Here is a 22,413-nt window from a genome sequence, read left to right as displayed (position 1 = left end):
ACCAGAATTCACTCCTTGTGCTCCTGACCCGCAACGCTGAGTGGCCAGGGAAGATGTTAAAAAAACCCCAAACCCCACTTTTTTTTCTATGTCGCTATAGAAAAAGCCGTGCAAACAATCCGCTGGGACTGGACGAGGGACAAGGCCGGCAGAGGTGTCTGCATGGCCTCGGGTCTCTTTGGCAAGCCTGGTTTGCATTTGCTGTGTGTGCCTTCCCCATTTTACCTAGCACAGAAGGAGAAAAAAATACTTTCTTATCTCTCTGGCTCCCAATCAGGCCACACTGATCTTATATTCTCTTGTGAAGACATCAGGCGGTTGCATCTTTATCTCTTAATACCCTCAATAAGTAGCTCAGCTTAGTTTAGTGGCACCCATTAGTGTCTGCAATTAAAAGGCTGTCAGTATTTTCACTGCAAACCCAGCTAGTCACAAACTTAACATGGCTCCAGTGTATCTTCCAAGAAGAAATTTGGCCAAAACAAAAGAAGCAGGGGGCAATTATTTTTTTTCAAGGACAGCGAATCTGAACCTGTAGTTTTGCTGCACAGCGAGGTCCCTTGGGAAATCTGCTCCCAAGTCTCAGCTGAAGTTTCCTGGTAAGCGCTAGAGAAATCAAAGGGATCCTTTCAGGCTGCAAGCAAGGGGTGGGAGGAAAAGCAATGAATTGCTTTAATATGAAATGCCACATTTAAAATAGATCCTACAAAACCAGAAACTGTAGGCTGGTAAATCCTTCCCTTCTAGAAATACTGCGGGTTTCGGTGGGAGTACCACTCAAAATAAGCATGCAGAATCAGGCCTCAAGTACATAAAATATAGAATTTGGTACTTAAATTTAAAAATATTTATAAATAACTTAAGACATTCAGGCTCAGAGGTGTGCACAGCCAAGTATTTCCCTCTGACACAGGGAACCGCAGGGATCCACATCCAGTACTATGCATCCCCAATGCAGAAATTTGCTTTACGCTTAACGTAGAAACAAAACCTGCCCGTTGCAGGCTCTTTGGAAAGTCTCCCGCACCCCTTTGAGAGCACGTGGAGGACACGTCTAATCAAGCAGAAAGCATCTGGGAGTATAGATCCATAGCACAGAACGTGACCTGTTCTTCCTATACATTCACAGCACGTGGCAAAACAGCTCCCGGGGGATTCCTCGGCTGCACCCACACCGCGAGGTCAGCCCAGCTCAGCCTGGCCACGGGTGACTGCAGCCTTCCTCTGCTCTCACGCTGGGGGTGGTCTGCCTTGGCTCAGGGCTGGAGGAAAGCCAGCCGGGAGAGGAGGCAGCCCTCGAGCACAGATGGGCTCAGCTGGTTTGGGCGATCTGCTCTGCAGCCTCCTGGCGCAGCTCAAGCGCGGTGAAGGCGGTATTGATGCAGCCTCATGCCCCTGGGTCCCCCAGCCAGAAGACCTCCCCTGAAGGGAAGCCTTGAATTCATCTCACAACCCGTTCTCTTGTACACCTGGCTTGTACCTGCCGAGCAAACTGCAAAATGAAGGCACGCGAGGGAGGGTTAAGGTCAGAGGTACGTTCGTTTGGATGATTCCTGTCATGTAGTTCAGGCCACACGGGTGGCGTGGCAGCCCGAGAGCCGGTCACCCTCCCTGCAGCCCCAGGACAGCAGAGCGCGGGAGGGACCGGCTCCCGGCACGGCGGAGCAGCTCCCCTCAGCCAGCATAGCATGCAAACCGCGGCTCCCTTCGGAGACCAGCCGGGTAAGCTGCTTTGGCCACGCCGGTATTTGTCCGCTAGACACGGACTGGGGCAAACCAGTCACACGGGCCGTATCCTCACTGGAGATGTTGAGCTGGATGGCTCTGCAGGCCATCAGCCATGCCCTGAGCAAAAAAATGACCTCTAGATTTCTTTTCTCCCATGGGTTCCATTCAGACCCGTTATGTACTTGGTCTCAGTATATTTTTTTCCTGTTAAACACCTAAAAAAAAAAAAAAATGTTCTTTGGCACTTGTGCGACAATGACACACAGACGTGACACTGCTGTCGTTCAGCTGCTTGCTCGACTCATCCCTACAGGTCCATATATGCAGAGTCTGTGTCCACCCTCTGGGCCTCTCCAAACACCAGGAACGTACAGAGGCCAACGCTGTTAACAGCAGCCACCAGGTTGAAAACAGAAACCCAGGAGCCAGTCGTTTCAATCAGGTAGCCAGCCAAGTACACGCAAATGACACCTGGGACAGGAGGGAAGAGAAAGAAATGCCAAGGCTCTGGGGCCAGACCCTGCCCGCCTGCGAGGAGAGGACTCCCGGGGAAAGGATGAGCTGCAGGAGGGCACCTTACCTAGGAGGGCTCCACCTGTATTCCCAACACCTGTGAGGAAAAGAAAGAAATGGCATATTCCAAACCCGCAGACGTGAGTGGCTTTATCCAGGCTCCCCCCCGGCCCCCGGTCTGCGTGCACAGCTGAAGGCCTTGCCGATGGCTGGGACAACCGACGCTCAGCCTCGTCCCCCCCTTGGTGCAGGTAAGCATCTGGCAAATTGAAAGGCACGTTCGTGCAGCCACCCGCCCCCAGCAACGGCAGGAACATCACAGAAGGAAGCTGAGGCTACGAATACGGAGTAAACGTTGCACAGAGTTACTCCTGCTCAAACCTTAACGCTGACGAGCGCGTCCCCCCGTCCCGTACACACCGCCTCTCCAGCACAACCGAAACCCCGCAGGGACCCTTACCGAACAGCAAGCCAGCACAGGAGGGGGCCAGGTCCTGGACGTTTACTGAAATGCCACTAGTGAGAAACAGAGAGGGGAAAACGGCTGTTTTAATGGAGCATGACTGCTTTTTCATCATTTACAGAGAGTTTACTTTGTCAAACAAAAGGATGGGATCCTAGACAATAAATGGCACTGTCAGGAGAAAGGAGGAAAGAGGCTGAGAGTGAAGCAGTGCAGGAGAGTACCAGGAGGAAAAGGATTCACCTCAAAGCATCCCAAGGGGACAAAATGCAATTCCCCTCCCTAACACCTGCCTGGTCCAACGTGCCCGCCGGTACGCCAAGCCCTTCCCCACGCTAGAGCTTTGCTGGATCAATTCCAACCCAGCGGGCACTGAACTCCACCGGCCTCGCCGGGACAGACAGACGATGCTCAGACAAGCGCCTGCTCTTGCTCTGACACTCACGGCGGAGGCAGCCTCCTCTGACACCCCGAAATGCCAAGCGTGGGGTAAGAGCTAAGGGCCACAGCCACTGCTGGTATCACGGTCGTTACCTGTGGTTGAAGGTCTGAAGTCCTACAGAGGCGGAGGCGAACACTATCGCTTTGCAAAAACTGGAGGTGTGGCCCAGGCACAAAGCAAAAATGCTTGAGACGCCAGAGCCAATGACCTGGAAGAAAGGGAAAATTAAATACCACAGCACATTTTCTGTAAGGAAGAAAGCAACTCCTTTCACGGACAAACTGTTCCCTTTTGCAACAGCAAGAGCTCATATGCACGAGGTGCTTCTCAAGCCTTTTTTTTTCGGCAGCATCCTGCCTTTCTGTGTCAGAGGTCTGTCCAGAGGGGTGCGATGCTGCAGAGCAGAGAGGATACGCTGTGCTCTCACCCAGCATTCCTATTTCTGCTCATCCTTGTATGGCTATTTCCTAGTATCTAAGGGGTCAGTTGGAGCGACAGGGTATGGTTGGCCTTTGCCTGTAAAAGAAAACCTCTTTGGAGCACTCACAAATCTCTGTGCTCAACGTTACCGGTGGTCCGTGCTCTGTTCCCCGGTCAGGGCTTTCCTCTGGATTTCATTTCCCATACGCACTGACCACCAGTCTCTCTGCAAAGCTAGAAAACCTTTCCTCTTTCCACCCATAACCACCAACCCAGCTCCGTAAGAGGCCTCATCTGCCGCGCAAGCAGAGCACAGCAGGTAGCTCAAGTGTCGCCCCTGTGCCTTCAGCTCTCTTACCTGCATGAACTTACGAATGGTGATGGTTTTGTACCCTGGAAGAGAAAGGGAGAGTTGCAGTTAAGCACGGCTCACCAGGTCTCCTTGTTCTCCAGCCAGGAGACCACAGTGCATTGCAGATGGCCAGATTTCATCTCCAGGTGGATATTGCAACTGAGATCAAAGTGAGCCCCAAACCCATGGGTGGGATTTGGACCCTGGAGTATTTATTCTGCTTTCATACGCGAACCTCACGTTGTCTGTTTGCTGGGTCTTCTCCCTACCAACAAGCCCACCTCCTCCCACCCAGATCCTCTTCCCACATCACATAAAATAAGAGCCGAGGAAAAGCCAAAAGAGCTCTTACCCTGGTTGATTAAATGATCAGACAGAAATCCGCTGAACAAGCTTGTTGGAATTGCAACCAGCCAGGGGACTACATTAAACACCCAACCCTGAAAGGGGGCAAAAATCAAGAGAGGTTTGCTGTCAGAGCTGAGTTTGTTTGAAAATATTTTATTTGATAGTCTGTGATATCTATAGAAAGGAAAAAAAATGAAGCGATCAGGACTTCTTGCAGGATCTCTACCCACTTCACACAGCGAGCGCTCAGCTACGCCCTGCACCACGCCAAAGGTGGCAGGCGCATTACGGGGCTGTGGCATTTGTAGGTTTGTTGTCTTTCCTTCTGCCCCGGTGACCCTGCCTCCAGCGGGGAGGCAGAAAGCTCTGTCTGCTCCGGGCAAGAGGGATTAAACGTGGCAAAGTTTACTGTTCAGCAAGGTGATGTGGCAGAGAGCCACAGAGCCCTGGAAAGCAAGCTGTAGATTTTACGCTGCCCCGTGGGTCATCAGTAAAGCTGTCGGCAAGATTTCCGACATCAGCTTCAACCTCATTAGCAGCGTTACTGTGAAGCTGAGGGAACATAGCTGGATTTTCTAATGCCAGGATTAGGTAACATTACGGGTAGCAACATACTGTGGTCTATTTTCAATTAAGCGAGCTTGCTACAGTTGTAATCACAGATGATTACTGGTCATCTGGATTATAGCTGCTCAGAGGCGTTTTGGTGCCCAGATCCCAGGAGGAGCTGAAATCAGTGCGGGTTGGGCTGGGTTTCATCTCAGCTGCTTGAACCTACCCATCCATCCAGCGTCCCCCACATCTCCCCCTTCGCTCAGAGCCCATCACCCCGTGGAGGCATCCCTCCCTTCCTCGCCTGGCTTCAGGATGCTCAGGAGGGCTGAATCATCTTGGGTTTGAATAATCCTGTTTCAGCTGCTCCTGGAAATCCTCCCAGGGCCCTTCTGCATCTTTCAGTGCCTTTGAAACTTTGGGTCTTGATCGCTTTTGAAAATATTACCCCACAGGGCTTGTGGGGTAGTATCTCTGGTGTCTGTTAACACCCGCTGGGGTTGCTCAGCAAGTCAGTCCCAACACACTGAACCACCCTTGTCTCATCATAGAATCACAGAATCATAAAATACCAGGTTGGAAGGGACCTCAGGGATCATCTGGTCCAACCTTTCTAGGCAAGATCCCTACAGCCCATCACACAGAGATGAGCCAGACCCCTCCGTCACCGCCATCCAGGTGGGCTGGAGGCAGCTGCTTCGGCAGCGGGGAAGGCAGCTCACCTGCAGAAAGGGACTTTGACCAGTAGGTGCCAGAGGTTTCCCACATTAAGGATTATCGTCCATCCTTTAAAATCAAGCATCCTCAAGCCCCGCTTTATTAAAATGTATGAAGTGCTTATCAGATGCAGGCAGGCTATATAGAGCATCTTACATAAGGGCACCATGAGATAATGCTTAACAGATGGTAAATTACTGCTGCACAAGCGTATTACTCGAGGTGCACAGATCTTGTCCCAACAATATGTTTGCTGGTTTAATACACGATTTTAATATAAATATCAAGTATGCCATAAAGCGCCTTACACATGTAATATGAAAAGGCATTTGTAAGCAGCTCTGGAAATTATAAAAACCAAAGAGAGCCATTGTGGAAAAGATTTGTCTGAGATTCTGAGAACGAGATCAAAATACTAGCTCTCAAGCCAGACGAGTATTGCCTAGGTTTCTGAAAAAATGGGAACATCATTTGTGCTGAGGAGAGGGAAGCTTTTATAGTATTTTTGAAGTACACATTATTCATGGTAATCACCATTTGCACAGGGAGGTCTCAGCTATACGATGGGAGTACAGTTAAAAACCCCGTGAAAACCCAGGAGTGAATGGGTTGACGGTCATTCGCAACAGCACAATGTCATCAGCTCTGTGCCATTTGAAAACCATTCTTCCTTCAGAAGAAAAGCAGTCTAAAAACCAAATATAAGCCTCTCTCCCCTCCCTGGAAGGTGCCCCCGCTCTGCCTCACTTCAGCATCCCTAAACAAGCAAGTAGAGACCAGCCTCTGCCTACCTGGAGGGAGGATGCTTGCTTGCACCTCCAAACGCATGTGCAGGGGGGAACGGCTCCCAGGCCCGCAGGGAAGCCTCCCACCTCCTCCTGCCTCCCAGCCTGCTCGCCCCAAGTCCCTCTGCCATCCTCCTCCTCCCTAACCAACCTGTTTCAGCCGGCACCCAGCACAACCTCATTTGCACGGAGACCGGCAATGCCTGTGTCTCGGAGCCAACTTACCTTTGACTCGGGGAAAGTTTCCTTAAAGAAGGTTGGCAGCCAGGAGAGAAGAGTGAAAAACGTGCTGGCCGTGGAAAGCTGAGCGACGATGACAGCCCTGAAAATACACAGCGGGGAGGAAATAATCAGGAGTGACAGGTCACACCGGCTGGGAAACGGGCACTTGAGCAACCCAATATTTCAGTTCCTGGGCTATAAATAAATCCCTCACAGCGCTACAATTGCTTCCTGAGATTTTTTTCATCGATAACTACTCCTTTTGGCTTCCCACTCGCAGCACCGCTGGCTCCTTCGCTGCCCGCACCGCGCAGCGCCCGGCCGGGCGCCTGGCGTCCGCCCCGGGGTTCCTGCAGCAGCAATTGTGCGAGTGCATTTCCCACCGGTCCCTTCGAGCGCTGCAAGAGCTGTCCTGCTCCAGGAGGGGTTGTTTGGGGTTTTCTAGGGATCTGTTATCAGCAGATGCTCCGTGGTTATTCAAGGCAGGAACGGGCTTGCGGCTGCCCTGCAGCCCCACCACCCTCCTCCCTGTCTTTAAGAGGCGCTTGGGAACATGCTTGGATGAGCTTCAGTACCAAATGCAGAATCCCAAAGAAAAAATGGCTATTAAAAAGATGTTTTGCCAGCAATGAGAACACAGCCTGTGCCACCCAGTGCCCCTGAGCAGCACTTCTAGGAGCCCATTACAAGCAGCATTTCTAGCAAGACCGATGGAGAATATCCCTCCGGAGGAGCACAAAACCCACACAGGGAACAGACTGCGAAGGAGGAAGATTTGCCAGTAATATTCAAGCCTGACATTGCTGCAGACAGAACATAAACCACCTTCTGTCAAGCTTACCTTTTTAGTTCTTTATTTATACAGAAGGGATTAGAAAACCTGGTCATATTTCCCAAATATATAAATAAGTGGACAAAATGCAGGTAGGCAGCAGAAATAAGCACAGAGAGGGGAAGCAGCCCTTGGAAGGAGGGTGCTCCCCAGCCCTGCCGCCACTCGAGGCCACCGCAGCTGCCTACCATATCGGCGCCTTCTTAAACAGCTGCTTCCAGGGAACTTTGGTCTGCTTGGATATCGAGAGGCCTCTCATTAAATAATCTATGGGGATGATGAGTTCTGCAGGGAAGAAAACATACAAAGGAAAGCTCTGGTCAGTAATTTTCTGTGCAGCTGGAGGGAGCCCTGGGAGACTGCTACACGACTACCTTTAATCTCTAACTCCTTTCTTGGCAATACCAGCATCGGATGCTTGTGAAAACACCTTGTCATGTTGACCAAAATTTTTCCACTGCATCCACACACTTCCCCATCCAGCCACCTTCACTCATTTGTTATATCTCTTGTTATAATTAACCAGAAGTCAATTTGGGCAAGGACCAGGTTCGGATTTTGTGCAGCACCAGGCAGACACCAGGCTCCTGATGGGCTGAGCTCCTACATGCCACACTCCCCCTAACAACGCTGTAGCCAGGTGTAATGGTTTGCCCATGTGTGGAATTACTCCCAGACAGTTATTTGGGAAGAGATATTCCGGATTAACTGGTTTTTAAAAGCTCTATGTGTAGATGCTCTTAGTTTGGAATAAGTATCTTGCCCTGCTTTAGCTTAATCCACTTTGAAGATCATGCTCTGTTTGGTGTTTTCCCTGGTGCTTAAGAGTACTGAGGAGTCAGATCAGGCTCTCGGCAGCAATATAATCCAGCGTGGGACTTGAAATAGGAAATCAGCAATGCAAGAGCTCAAAACCTTGTTTCTGGGTTTAGCATCGTGGGTCAGGCACAGCGTGTGTTATAGAAGATATCTGAACAAAAGGCCTTTGTGTAAAACCAGGCATGATCTTGGGAACACGGGATTTACAGCAAATAAGCGGGAGGCAGCACTCGGGTCCCGCAGCCTCAGGAGCGCCGGCGGCCGGAGGGATGCGGACAGCTGGACTTACCTTTCTCACTCAGGAGGTACTTGCAGGTGCAGTAAACCCAGAGCAAAGTGAGCAAACCAGAGAAGTAGAAAACGCTCTCCCAGCCATACCAGTCCAGGAGGAGAGATCCTGCACCGCCGATCACCAGCGTCCTGCAAGGGAAGCCACGCTCGGATTTACAGGTCTGGCTAAGAGCGTTCGGACTGCACGCATCAACGGGAGAGGCTCCCTGGGTGGATGCTGCCTGTCACTAAATGCACTTAAAAGAGCCATCAGGCACTGGGTGTGCGGGCGCTGCCCGCCTGCCCCGTCACCCTCTGACACCGCAACCTGCCCTGCTCCCTGCGTGGCATCTCGGCATCCTCAGCTGGGGAGGAGAAACCACCAAGGGACCTCCCGCTCGCCTGCCCCGCACCGAAACGCTCATCGGGGAACGAAAATGAGGATGCTGGTGTGCAGAAAGCGTCTCAGAGAATGTATAAATCAGCAAAAGAAATGAGTACACTGGAAAACTAAGTGATTAAACGCAGTAATATTTCTAATCGACTTTTAAGCAACCTTTCCGTTTAGAAAGGTAATTCTCATGGAGATTAGCAGAGATGGGGAAGTTATATTATCCCCGTCTAACAGAGAGGAGAGGTGACCAGTCTCAGGCTGACCCTTGCTCTTCGTACTGAATCAGGCTGTTTCCCATAGTAATTAAGTGTTGCAAACACTTTTCAAAGTCTGGCTCGAAAAGAAAGGAAAAAAAATACATAAATCCTTGACATGCATGACAGCAACTGCCTGAGGCTTGCTCAGCTGCAGCCGGTATCCTCACGGACCCAGGAATCCACATGTACTTGGCTGAGAGTTTTGCCTCCAACTATTTAATGGCATTTCATCGCGTACGATGTCCGGAGACCGTCACTCGCTGCTCAGAGCCTTCTGAACTTACCCAAACTGCGAGCCAGTCCCCACTGTGCTGTAGGTGAAGGCTCGCTCGCTCTCCCGGACCTTCTGGGACAGGAGGCTGGCCAGGGACGGGAAATACACCCCTGCGGGCAACGGGAGCAAGGCAGGGAGCCGTCAGGCTCCTGTGCCCTCGGGAGCAAATCAGAAGCAAATTTAAAAGATCCAGCAGGAGCTGAACACCGAGACAAAGCAGCAAGACCTTTGGTGAATTCAAAACAGGGATATAAACCAAAATAAGTTAATCCATCGCCATGAGAGGTTTGTTTGTGCCTTTTCTGTAATCCCATTTCACCATCACCGCTGCTACTGTAAATCCATCAGTGCCAATGCACTTCCCCCAGTGCTGTAGCGCGGCGAGAGGGAAGGAAAATCATCCCAAATTATCCAAAAGTTTTGGCAAGGACCAATTTTCCCCAAGTGCTTTGAAGGAGTTTTAAAATGCGGAAAATCAAACAGGAACAGTGGTGATTTCAGCAGGCAGCAGCCCGTGTCTGGCAGAGAGATTTCTACAGGGGAACGATTTGTCAGCCACTTTCTCTAGAAATGTCACATTTTTTTCCTGTGGAAGTTCTGGATGTGGAGGCAGTTTCGAGGCAGAGGATTGCTCGAACACACAGGAGAAGGGCTCATGCGCTGCAAGCCATGACTTGCATCTGAATTTACTGCACACGAGCCCCAATGCAAGGAAGCCCCTGGGCAGACAGACATACAGACACACGCTCAGGACAGGGCTCTCACCTTGCAGCAACCCCATGAGGAACCTGGAGGAGGTCATAAAAACGAGATGGGCAGAAGTGACGTGGGTGAGCAGCGGGGTGAGGACCGTGAGGAACCCCCAGGCTGATGCCGAGAGGAGGAGGACCTTCTCACCTCCTATTCTGGAAGACAGAAAACACGTTATCAGAAACGAGGGGAGGGCGAAAGGGCAAAGCCCCCCAGCCAAGACTCAAGTGCTCCTCCCAGTTTAGCCCGTTTTTAAGAGCAGCCTTTCAGACAAACCTGTTCTTCTCTTACAAATGTCTTTAGCCCTCTGGGGAGTAGCCCTGACCTCCGCCCTTCCCACCTCCTGCTCCCCTGGATCCAGGCATGTGCTCCTCACGGAAGATTTCATAGGAAAGCCCTCCTCAGTAAGAATGGGGTGGCTGGGGAAAGGAACTCGAGCAGGTAATTACTCAGATCTTTTCTTACAGCTAGCTGGGAAAGTTGTTTTTTAATTGATATGATAAAATGGAGACACTTGGTATTCCCAGACATGATGGAAACTGTGATGGGGGCTTGCTTGTGAAAAGGCTGCATGAGAATAGAGGGTGGAAAAACTGGAGGTGCTGAACTGAAAACGAAGATAGACTGTGCAGATCAAATAATAGAAAAAAGCTGTATTCCTTGCAAAAAGGAAATATTTTCTTCTTGTGGTTAGTGATTGCAGCTATAAACCCTTCCAAATGGCTGGCCAGCACTGCTGGGATTAAACTGTTTGTTAACGGACAAATAGCACTCCTGGTGAGCAGCAGCTATGAACTATGCAAAGAGCATCAGCATTTATCACTTTTCTAAAATAAAGTCTGCTTTACACCCACTATTTCTTTCATCAGCTTAACATGTAAGCTTGGGGGTTTGCTTTTTTTATTCCAATTACTGAACCAGTGCTAAAAACCACTTCCACCAGAAAAATTATGCTGGTATAAAACTGCTCTTCACTGTTTCCAGGTGAAAAAAACCCTCTGTTGGTCTGTGTGTCCATTAACAGGACTGTAGATGCCTCCTGGCAGCTGCTACGCAGGAACTGTCGAGGCTGCAATGATCGCAGTAATGCTCTGCAATGATCGCAGTAACGCTCGTGCAGACGCTCCTGGTGTTTGCAGTCCTTCAGTGCACGCTGCCCTGTAGCACAGCAGCAATTTCAAGACCCAGGAATCTAATCGGACAGTCAAAACTACGCGTGTGCTTTCTGCATCAGAGCTATGGACCCTGAGTGAGGCTGACGGAGAGACCTCAACTGCTTTCAGAGCAACCTGCAGTGCCCCATCAAGCTTCTCCCCACAGACACGCTTCACCCTCCCACCCCATCACCGTCCCAGGGCGAAAATTTCACAGCCACCATCGAGACTTGAACTGAGAGGTCAAAACCAAGCTAAGCATCATTTAAAAAGCCCGAGCAGAGGAAAACATGAGAATAATTTCCAGTACTGATCACTGATATGTCCTCCGATAATCTGTGTCAAGCAGTAGCCCCAGAAGAAGCTGCTGAGCACTATGCCGGACTGCTTCTTGTCCCAGTCGAAGTGGGTGCTCAGGGCGACGGCGCAGATGGGCACGGTGACGCGGGCGCAGTACAGCAGGCATGTCCCCAGCAGCAACATCACCGTCCAGACGCGGGACTCGGGCCTGCAGGGGTGGAGAGGAAGATGGGGAGAGGGCAGATGGAATGGTCTGCCTGGTAGATCCACGCACGGCGAGGACTTACGGGTCAGACTGGTTTGCTCGAAAGCCGTAACGGGTCTGTCTTGATAAAATAAAGGTCAGTGCAATCCCCCTGTGGCACAGTGGCTCTGACACAGAGCATATCACATCTGGTGACTTTCCTGAATGATGCTAAATTTCATCCCAAGCATTATTTGCCCCCAGCAGCAAAATAATGTCTGTCCATAGGCTGCAAGGTGGAACAGGCTGCTCAGGCATCGCTGACTGTAGGTGGAGGGAAAGGTAGTGGGGGGAACCTGGTTTGTTTGCTTTTTTCCCCAAACAAAAGCTTTAGAAACTGTTCTTTAAAAGATAAGGATAACAAAGGAAAGGTCAGTGCATGAGGTTGGAAGCATTTGCATGAGATACACCGTCTGGGTAGCAAACATTGGGTATTTGGCATTCCTACCCCGTGGCGTGTGTTACCCTTCCTCAATACCAGGGAGACGGAGGAATGCTTTAGCGAGAGACAAGACCTGATGGGGCTGCATAGCCCAGAGAGAGGAGCAAGATAATCCAGCCTGGCTTGATAAGAAGTTTAAGCTAATATTAGTAATAATATGTTGGCAGAATATATTTTTTGGTGCATGAGTACTCAGCCCCCAGTGCTCCTGCAGAAGATACAGGCTGGAAATAAGTGGGAAGGCAATTTTTTCCTGCTCCAAGTCAGCGATGTGCTTCTGGAGCAGAGACCCACATTTTGCTGCAAACGTCAGGCCCCAGGCGCAGGCGAACTCCTCTGCCGTCCCGCAGCCCCGCTAACGTCACTCCGCGTCCCCCTTTGCCCGGGAATTACGGAGCTCAAAGCTTAGCGAGAACACCCACTACTTCTATTATTTGTATTTGGTTATTTTACTGCCCGGAGGCCAGAGCACAAAGCACTGAGCAAACAGACTCTCTCTGCTCCAGAGATGACTGGGGAATTCACTGTACCAGGGCATTAACCTCTGTGCTTTCCACCCTACTAAACATACCTGCCTTCTGCGCCGGGAACAACCCGGGTCACGTTTTGTATTGAAATGAGCATTTCTTTCTCTGTACTGGAATTATGATAAACGCAGGTTAATCCCACACAGCACAAGCCCATTTATAAATGTGCCAAACGGCCCGTCACGGAGGGAGGCAAAGGAACAATGCAAAGTAAAACACGCCGGGCAGCTGTGCCCGCTGGAGGAGGATTTATTGCTATTTCCTGATGAGGCAGATAAGCAGCTCCGTGCCAACCTCTGGCAGGAGGAACTGCAAGTATTTCAGTTGGTGCTTTGAAGGTTGGCACCATCTTTACTGTGCACACATACAAACGTACAAAATAACACAGGAACTAGAAAACCTCATGTATCTTTGCTCAAGGAATAAGGAACCAAGGGTTGATCTGCCTCAGCCACTTGAACTGGCTGATAAACGCTCTCAGAGTCCCTCCTGGCCTTACGCCGGGAGGAAGATATGCCGCAATCATATCTTAATTTGCTGCAAAACCAAGGGTGATTTGTTTTTTTAATCACCTGCCCCAGCCAGCTCTGGCAGCAGCGGCTCCACAGACTTCAGCTTGCTACAGCAAAGCACAGCGAAAGCAAAGGCTCCCCAGCGCCGAGTGGCCGGGTCAGGCCAGCCCCAGCAGGGCGATACCGGCAGGCGGCTTTGGGTATAAATCCCCCCTCAGAGGCAGAGGGCAGGTGGGGGGTAACCAGCAATGGAAAATGACCTGCAGAGCCCCAGAGGGGTGCCTCGAGACGATCGGGGATCAGGTGCATGCAGGTACAAGCGACCGACCCGCGCCTGCCTAACCAGTGCTTCTGCACCCGCAGAAATGGGCTGTTGCCAGTCCGGGGCCATAATCTCTCCTGTTATCTACAGCAGCACGGCACTGATTAATTTGAGCTATTGAACCTGCAACAATTGCGGTGACCAAGTAAAACGCAGCAGCCTGCGATGTGCGTAGGTATTTCCTATTATTTAGCCACCAAGACAGTTTTCTAATTGTGCTTTTCCCCCCGAAGCAAAGTGAGACCTTTATGAGCTTTCTCACTGTCTGGAGCGGGGCTGAGCTCTGCCTCTTCTCCTGGCCGTTATTCTGATGAGCACAGCAGCACTTTAATGGGATATTAGATCAACTGTTCTTCCTTGGCCCTACAGCCCATACGGCTGCGCAAGGTGTAAGATGGAGAGAAAAAGACCTGTGCAGCACAAGTAGCCTTTACTCTGCTTCTCTTTATAGTATTGCCAAGGGCTGTTCCCTCCAGTGGGTGTTTGCAACTAGGAAAAGCAAAACCCACGCACAGCAATGCTGGTGTCCAAGGACGGTGCAGGCGGGGGGAGCACGGCTTGGTGCTATGGCTTGAACTCAAAAAAGCAATGAGCAGGCTGCAGAGCGGCTCTGGCTTCAGAGGGGCAGGAGGGGATGCTGTGAGCTCCCAGCCTTTTTTCTCGCCCCGACGAGGCGGGCAGAGTCACCCAAGCCCCCGGCCCCTGCGCTGGGGGCACGCAGGGGGGTTTGGGGGTGGCGGGGGGAGGCAGCCGGGCCAGCAGGGCTGGGCCGCCCGGGCACCAAGTCCGACCCGCCCGAGAGCGGGGCACGAAGCGCCACGTGGCTCCCTGCGGAAGCGAAGCGCAGCTCGGATACAGCAGCGGGAAGGGACTGCCAAGCAGAGCCGTTCTCCCAACAAGCCTCCTCCCCAGCTGATGGTTTCACAAAACTCCAGTGCATTATTTTCTCTCGACTTTATTCTTTTTCAAAAGCACTAGGTAAGTCGCTGGGTATATGACACAGCCTGAATGCTCTCTTTGATTACTACTCCATTCTACACATTTATATTCTTTTCCTATACGTTTGAATGCATCAGGAGAGACTTACGCTCAAAACAAGTGGGGAGTATAAAGACGACTTCAGACTACCACTCGCTCCATAGGTAGCATACCCAGCTAGGAAAATCCACTCAAATAATATGAGTGTCAAATGTAATCACTAGCTGCCCACACCCACCTGAAAGCACGGCAAGAATTATTTCTCTGCAAGGACAATGATGTGCTTGCATCAGAGGAAAGAGCTTCGTAAATGCATTTTCTCCTAATTATAGTTATCACAGAGGCTGCCGATGAGTCAATGCTCTGCTCAGTGCAAAACAACAACAGCAAAGGTTACAGGAGAAACCTCGACTAGCACAAAGGGGAAAAATTAAAACTCTCTTTCAAAAACTAAGGAATAATAACAAATCAAACAAGAGTTTTCATAGGTAACACCAGCCATCTGAGAAGCGGAGCTTCACCAGTGTTAACAAACTAAATCTAATGGCTCCCTGATGAGGGAGGTAGAGGCAATCTGTGCTGGCGATAACCAAACTGAGTCAGAGTAAAGTGCATCTAAAGCTAAGGAAGCGACAGCCATTGGTGGCATCGGTGTCACCGTGCCCGTCTCACCGGCCACGCGGACGGACCGAGCATCTCCCCACAACCCTGTGCCGGTCCCGGCCAGCCCCGGGCTACACGGGGCAGCGACCGCCGCGAGACGGGGCAGCCACCTCCATCCACACCGCCAGCAGGTGAATCACCGGAGCTTGTCTGGAGCCACCTAATTGACTTAACTGGGTGCCACGTGACGGCGGCGGCTCCTCGCTGCCCAGCCTGTGCTCTCCTGACCTGTCATGCCTTTCTGCTTACAAGAAACAGGCACCGCAGGTGCATCCCCTTCTGCATGTCACCGAGCCCCTCTTTACCCAGCAAAGCAGCCATGCAGCTAGAAAAGACTTCCTATTTCATAAACCTCCACCCACCACCCAGACGGACTGTAATTAGCTCGAGCCCTAATGACTCTTCCTGGGTGGCTCTTTGTACGGCAGCCCTAGATTTGAGCAGCCCAGCCTGACGCCCCTCGGTTCTCCTCCTCCAAACGCAGCCCTGGGCGCTGGGCGGTCACAGCTTTGCCTCGAAGCATCTAGTGATTCCCACCCAGCTCCCACCAAGCAAACGGGTCCCCTGCTTAGGGCACAGTGGTTACGTTGATTTTTAAGGATGCCTGAGAGCCCCAAAGGGGCAAAACCAAGCCGAGCCGTCCTGCAGTGGAAGGAGAGCCAGAAGCATAGGGTATCTTTATTTGCAGTGTGTTTTCCTGCTGGAGGAATTTCTCCGGTAGATGCCACAGAGCAAATATTTATTCAACTTTATTTCTCTTGACTTACCTCCCTCCTTTCCCGCAGTCTGCAGGTCAGTCTGTTTGCAGACACTGCAGGTCACTGTTAAAATGGACTTGCTGGAGTTTCGGCTATCAATTAGATTACAGTTTAGTACCCCCTTCAAGGCATGAGTCTGCACCGTCAGGTATTTTCAGGTGGTCAGAGAGCTGTGTTAGACAGCAAGACTACGAACCGTCTGTCCCAGTAACAGCTCTTGGCCAGAAGCCATCTCCAAGGTTTGTGGGTGTTTTCCATAACTGGAACTGGAAGTGGGAGAAGAACGGGGAGCTGCAGCTCCTGATCTGCATCGGAGCTGCGCCATGGCCCAGCTGGGCGCAGGTATCATTGGCGGGGCATACCGCCCACCCCCAGGGCATCTCTACCTCAGTTCTCTTCTGTAAAAAGAGACTGAAAATAGCTCTGGGGGAGATGCACGCAGGGTACATCAGCCGGAGCCACCTCCAGCGCCCCAGCCCGCTTGCTCGTCCCAGCCGCCAGCAGTGGACACTTGCCCATCCCTGCAAGAACCCCAGGAGGAGCAGGATGGGGATGAGCCCTTGTGGTGGTACCGAGCTCCCAGCCCCGCTGGAGGACCACCAGCTCCAAACCAAGGGCACCCAGCGGCCCAAGCATGGGGCCACCACCCAGGGGAACGTCCCCAGCGCGGGCAGCCGGTGCCTGCGGTCCCCCCCGCGCCTGCCGCTCCGCAGACGCTCTCCTCCCCGTTCCCAGCCTCACGGCAGCATCCCCCTTCAAAAACCTCTTTTCCAGCTTACCTGCCTATGGCTTTAATTTACAGTAATCTCCAACACAACCACGGCCTGACTGACGTGGCGTAAACACAGCAGCCGTGCAGACGCTCCTGTGCGAGGAGATAATACCCAGGTAGTTATTTTTAACCCAGTTTGACAGTCCTCTCACTTCTCTGTCTTTGTTTTTCTCAACAACAACTTCTCTTTCCCTTGAAAATCTAACATGCTTGTCAAGAGAGAGAGATTTTTTTTCCCCCTCCTTGAGTTGATTTTGTCGTGCTGCAGACCGGCTCCAAGCTAATGATTTGTCGCTGTCAAAAGTAACTTTGGGGTTTAGAGGAGGGTTTTTTCTTTCCAATCCACCAGCTAACAGCCAAGGAGAGCAGCGCAGAGGACACAGGGCTTTTTTTCCTGGGAAAGCTGCTGGTTTCCTGTCAGCCTCCCGTGCACAAATTCCCTCCGCAGAGCCACAGATGGCAACAAAGTGGTGTTCAGCAAGCACGGCTCCGGGTTTATTCCCTCTCTTCTTTTCTTGCTTTCGGCAAAAGCAAAGATGAAATTAGATTTCAGCAGCTCGTATGAGCTGGGAATAGTTGTTAAGTCCAGGTGGAGGCGGTGGGAAGACGCAATAATGAAGCGCACGCGTGCTTTGCACGCTGATCTAAGGGCATACATGGATCAGCCAGGAATGAAACGCATGTCTTCCTTACATTTTCCAAGTGAAAAAAGTTCTCAGCAAGGGCGTGATTAAAACCAGGGTGAGGAACTTGTACAATAAAAAAACCCCCAACCATCAAAAAAAAAACCAAAACGCAACTAAAGCAGCAATATTGTGTTGACAAAAGATCAGGGCACAGAACTCAGAAAAACAATGTGAAAAAACGTTGGCTCCGGGCAGAGAGCGTGGTCAGGCGACTGGAGACCAGCTTGTGGCCGGTGGTACAACTCCTTTTATCTCCGGAGCTTAAAAAAACTGCAATGATAATGGTGTCTTCAGGTGTAGCCAGAGGCTGGGAGATGCCGAGTGGTTTCGGGAGTCATTTGCTTCCCAGGACGCACTGACTTTTCCCTGTGGTGTTTCTCTCCTGGAGGCACCATCCAAAAAGCGATCCCCATGTCTACTGCTGGACCTGCCCGTGGCTTTGTGCGCAACCTTCAGCAAGAGGTTTCTCTTCTCAGCGCTTCGGTCTTCCTCCAGTTAAACCAGAGGTGCTAAAACACATCTACTGCCTGAGGAGTCCTGCTTTGGCAGGTTAAGATCTCCATAAAAAAGTGCTATCTAAATGTCCAGATGCGCTACATAAACGCGAGGGCTTTTTCAAGCCCCAGACAGAAATCCCCGAGCGCTGCTCTTGGAAGAGGAAGAGGAGGTGTGTGGTAACAGAGCCGCTGGAAACCTGCAGAAAAGTTTGGGAAAGGCAGCCAGAGAGGCAGGACAAAACGTAGGGCAAGAACAGTGGAAGAGGAAGGAAAAGCCAGCTGAAAAAAGGGAGGACAAAAGAAGAAGCAGCATGAACAAAGATGGAAAAATAAACCTGCCAAGATAACTGTTTATCTCTCCTCGCACTGACGGTGCGGACAGATCTTGGAAGGCTGCCTGGCATGTCTTTTGTTGGAGCATGAAAGGAGAACCCAGGTCACTTCCCCCACTTGATAAAACCTTGCCTCCATGGCAATAACTCATTACTTGGAAATGGTGAGAGCTATTTATTTGCATATGCTGTTCAAAAGCCGTCCATCAAATTGACTAAACCATCCACTGAGGTATTTTATACAACTCCACCAACCTGCTCGCAGGATCTGGCGGATCGCTCCCCCTTTCTGCTCCCCCCTTCCCGTGCCCACCCTCCGCCGGCCCCGTTTGCTTTAGACCATAAAGCCTCCGCAAAGCCTCCGCAAAGCCTCCGCGAAGCCTCCCCAAACAAGGGCTGCGACCACGTGTGTGTGCCTACGCCGAACAGGGAGGTGATCTCTGCCTCTGTGAGTTACTGCGATACAGGTAACTCCCTGATGGGAGTTATGGTCATCCCGCTGCTCCTTCGCGTTAGCCGGATTCTTTCAATTACTAGCAGCACTTAAGATCGTCAGAATCACTTCAAAATGCGTCTGTCTTGATAAATGAATCATCTCTTTTGTTTTGGAAAGTGAAAGTGTTATCAACGGTTTGTATTTTTTTTAAGACATTTGGGAAACTGGGGGGGGGTCATTCTGGCCAAATGTATTTAATTTTTTCTAGAGGAAAAACAACTAAATGGAAACTTTGTTTCAAGAAAATTCAGCGTGGGGTTCTTCCTCTCCCACCACTCCCATTTCACAAAGACTTAGGGAAAAGTTAAAAAGGGGGAGACAGAGAGAAGGAATTTTCCTAAGTGCTTTTGGGGGAAGAATCTTCAAATTTTAAGCAACCCCAGTGCCAAAGGTCTGCTTTTGAGATCTACCCCCTTACTCTTGAGATGAGCGTGGTTTGATCAGACTTCCAGGTCCCTGACCGCAGGAGAAGTGTCCCTCGGGACGGCAGTTTAAAGGCAGCTATCGGCCTGCCGCCACTGCAGGACGCGATTGATGATAAACCTCAACGTACCCAGCGGCTAATTGCTGCTGGAGGGGGCAATTCCTCCCCTCGGCCACACGTTCCCGTGCACTGGCACCGATGCCACCTCTCCCGTGGCTGCCCCTCCGCTCTCCTGCCGGGGCGAGCTCGCCACGGGCTCACACCGGCCCCGGAGGGCAGCCGGGAGCCCGCGGGGCAGGCCGCCGCGGTGGCAACCAGGCACGAGTTCCTCTTCGTGGCAGCGTTAAACCGAACCAAATTTCAAAAGCGCGGGGGCAAGACTGGTGGAGTCCAGGGGCTCCCAGTTTGGAAAAGCCCCTGACCATCACTTCCAGCTGCCCCGTGGCACTTCTGAATCATCGGCGCACCCCGCCTCAGACGGGAGAAGCGGCAGGTCCTGCGGTCGGGGTGCGGGATGGCTTTCCCAGGGCGGCAGGGAGGAGCAGCGCTGCCCCAGGTCTCCCAGCTCCGTCCCTGGTTCGTAGCCTCTGCTCCGAACGCAGGAGCACCCCGCGCTTGCGTGTGCCCCTGCTGTTAAAAGTGGACAGCTTGGGCTTGACAGGTTTTTTAACTATTTTAATTACTTGAAGAACAGTTCGTGCTGTCTAGCTGCTGCCCAGCTACTAATCCAGACTTTATCTTAATTAATTACTGTCACCAGTACAAACATCCGTGCTGCAACACTTTGATAGGAACCTCATAGCGCTTTCCATGGCGTGTTTAAATAACTGACTCCAGGCCAGAAATAAGCTCAATGGGCTTTTTTCCCCCTGTATTTTGCAGTAATTCCGTATCTTCCCCCCTTTCCCCTCCCGCCTCCGTTGGAGCCCGGCGGAGTCAGACGGCGGGGGCTGCCCAGGGCGGCGGGACCGCGTCCCCGGTACCGGCCTGCGGCACCCCCGGGGGGCAGCGCCCCGGCCGGGGGGGGAGGCTCTCGGACCGGCCGCATCCCGGCGGGGAGCACCGAGCACCTCCCGAAACCGCCTCTCCGGGGAACGGTTCGGGCTGCCGGACCCCCTCCATCCCGAAGCTGCATCGGGAGGTGGCGGAGGGGGCCCCCGGCTGAGCTCGCCCGAGGCTGCGGGGGGTCCCGGGGCCGGGAGGGGACCGGCCGGGGGCTGCGGGGGGTGGAGGGGGGGGGCCGGGCGAGGGCTGCGAGCAGCGGAGCGGCTTTCCCGGGAGCGGGTCCCGCCTTACCTGGACCAGTACGGGTCCGCGCCGCCATCCCTCCTCATGCCGCCCTGCTGCGCGGCGCGGGGGCCGTGCTCGGCGCTGCACAGCGGCGCATTCCTGCCGCCGCCGGCACCCGCGGCCATGCGGGCAGCGCCTTCCGCCTCCGCCGGCTTCGCATCGCGGCGGCCGCCGGCTCCCTCCCCCCGCCGGGCCGCGGCCACGTGTCAGCGCCTCCCGCCGCCCCGTTCCGGGAAGTCCCGCCGCCCCCGCCGCTCCCCGGGCCGCCCGCGCGGCGGCCGGGGTCCCGCCGCCGGTACCCGCTCCCGCTACCCGCTCCCGGGGCAGCCTCGAACCGGCGGCGGCCGGAGGGCGGGCGGGGGGCGGCGGTGGTGGTCGTTTTCTCCACAGAATCACAGAATCGTTTGGGTTGGAAAAGCCCTTTAAGATCATCGAGTCCAACCGTTAACCCAGCGCTGCCAAGGCCACCGCTAACCCATGTCCCCAAGCACCACATCTCCCGGCTTTTAAATCCCCCCAGGGATGGGGACTCAGCCCCTGCCCTGGGCAGCCTGGGCCAGGGCCTGGCAGCCCTTTGGGGGAAGAAGTTTTCCCCATACCCACCCCAACCCTGCCCTGGCGCAGCTTGAGGCCGTTCCCTCTCGTCCCATCGCTTGTTCCTGGGGAGCAGAGACCGACCCCCCCGGCTCCAGCCTCCTTTCAGGCCGTTGCAGAGAGCGATGAGGGCTCCCCTCAGCCTCCTCTTCTCCAGGCTGAGCCCCCCCAGCTCCCCCAGCCGCTCCTCCCCAGCCTTGTGCTCCAGCCCCTGCCCCAGCCTCGCTGCCCTGCTCTGGCCACGCTCCAGCCCCTCCATGGCCGCCTTGGGGTGCGGGGCCCAGCGCTGAGCACAGCATTCGAGGGGCGGCCTCGCCAGTGCCCAGCACTGGGGGACGATCCCTGCCCTGCTCCTGCTGGCCACACTGTTCCTGATACAAGCCAGGGTGCCATTGGCCCTCTTGGCCACCTGAGCACACTGCCGGCTCACATTCAGCCGGCTGCTGACCAACACCCCCAGGTCCTTTCCACCAGGCAGCTCTCCAGCCCCTCCTCCCCAAGCCTCCAACCACCATCCCCAAACTTGTGGGTTTTTTTTTCTCTTTTTCTGTTTTTTCTCCTCTTCCGATAAATACTTAACCCCCCCATCCCAGCAGGGTTAACAGAGGGGACTGAAGAGGGGCTCTCCTCTCCCTCTGACACCTGGAAAGCACAACAGGACGTGCAGCGTTGGCAAGCCGGCCCCCTGCTCCTCTAGCTTTCAGAGGGCTGCCAGCAGAAGAGCCTCTGTTTCTGCTATTTAAGGATTAGAACTGAATATGATATTCCCGCCAAAGAATCTATGGAAAAAATAAATAGGAATCAGTACTGTTACAGCTTGACTTAACTCCGTTGGATAGAGCTGTTGCCTTGCTCTAAGTGTCTGAGAGAGATACTTAGAGATGCCTTTACGGAAATTGATAATTAAAATGATGGTTATCTCAGTCCAAACCAAGAGGACTCGTGACTCACTTCAGGAATCTGAATGAGCAGGCGGAGGAGCTTTGTGAAGACAGCGTTCAGGTGATTCTGTGGCCGACAGCAGCTTGGATACAGGCACGGCAAAACTTCAGGTCAGCAGAGGATGGAGGAGCTCCCGCGCAGCCTGAGCGAGGTCGTGGTCATACGCGGTCCTTGGTGAAAGGTGCCGGAGCTTCTGGGCTGCACCAAAAAGTACAGGGCGCAGGTGCAGGGCAGGCATCTCCCCTCTGCTACTCCTGCAGCCAGCAGCCTCTAAATGCTCATTAAAATTAAGCCCGTAGCAGACTAATGTTCTAGCTAACTCCCCCATTCTTCTCCCAGCAG

General features: G+C 52.8%; 1 protein-coding gene across 2 annotated transcripts; it reads right to left on the bottom strand.

The window, feature by feature from the left end:
* Positions 1-2,035: 2,035 nt before the first annotated feature.
* SLC17A9 (solute carrier family 17 member 9) lies at positions 2,036-20,660 on the bottom strand (the record flags this gene model as incomplete). Of its 2 annotated transcripts, none has more annotated exons than XM_082326159.1 (13): positions 2,036-2,199; positions 2,309-2,338; positions 2,702-2,757; positions 3,239-3,354; positions 3,925-3,959; positions 4,271-4,358; positions 6,546-6,642; positions 7,563-7,659; positions 8,483-8,613; positions 9,399-9,498; positions 10,154-10,293; positions 11,603-11,800; positions 20,542-20,660. In XM_082326159.1, the coding sequence occupies 13 exons, from the start codon at positions 20,658-20,660 to the stop codon at positions 2,036-2,038; spliced, it is 1,371 nt and encodes a 456-aa protein (XP_082182285.1). The 2 variants fall into 2 exon arrangements, with proteins under 2 accessions (XP_082182285.1, XP_082182286.1); XM_082326160.1 differs by lacking the exon at positions 20,542-20,660 and adding an exon at positions 16,048-16,134.
* Between the last annotated feature and the right edge of the window lie 1,753 nt (positions 20,661-22,413).

The sequence above is a fragment of the Platalea leucorodia genome (genome assembly GCF_965183815.1).
Source record: "Platalea leucorodia genome assembly, chromosome: 13".
NCBI lineage: Eukaryota > Metazoa > Chordata > Aves > Pelecaniformes > Threskiornithidae > Platalea > Platalea leucorodia.
This window is presented reverse-complemented; position numbering and strand designations above follow the sequence as displayed.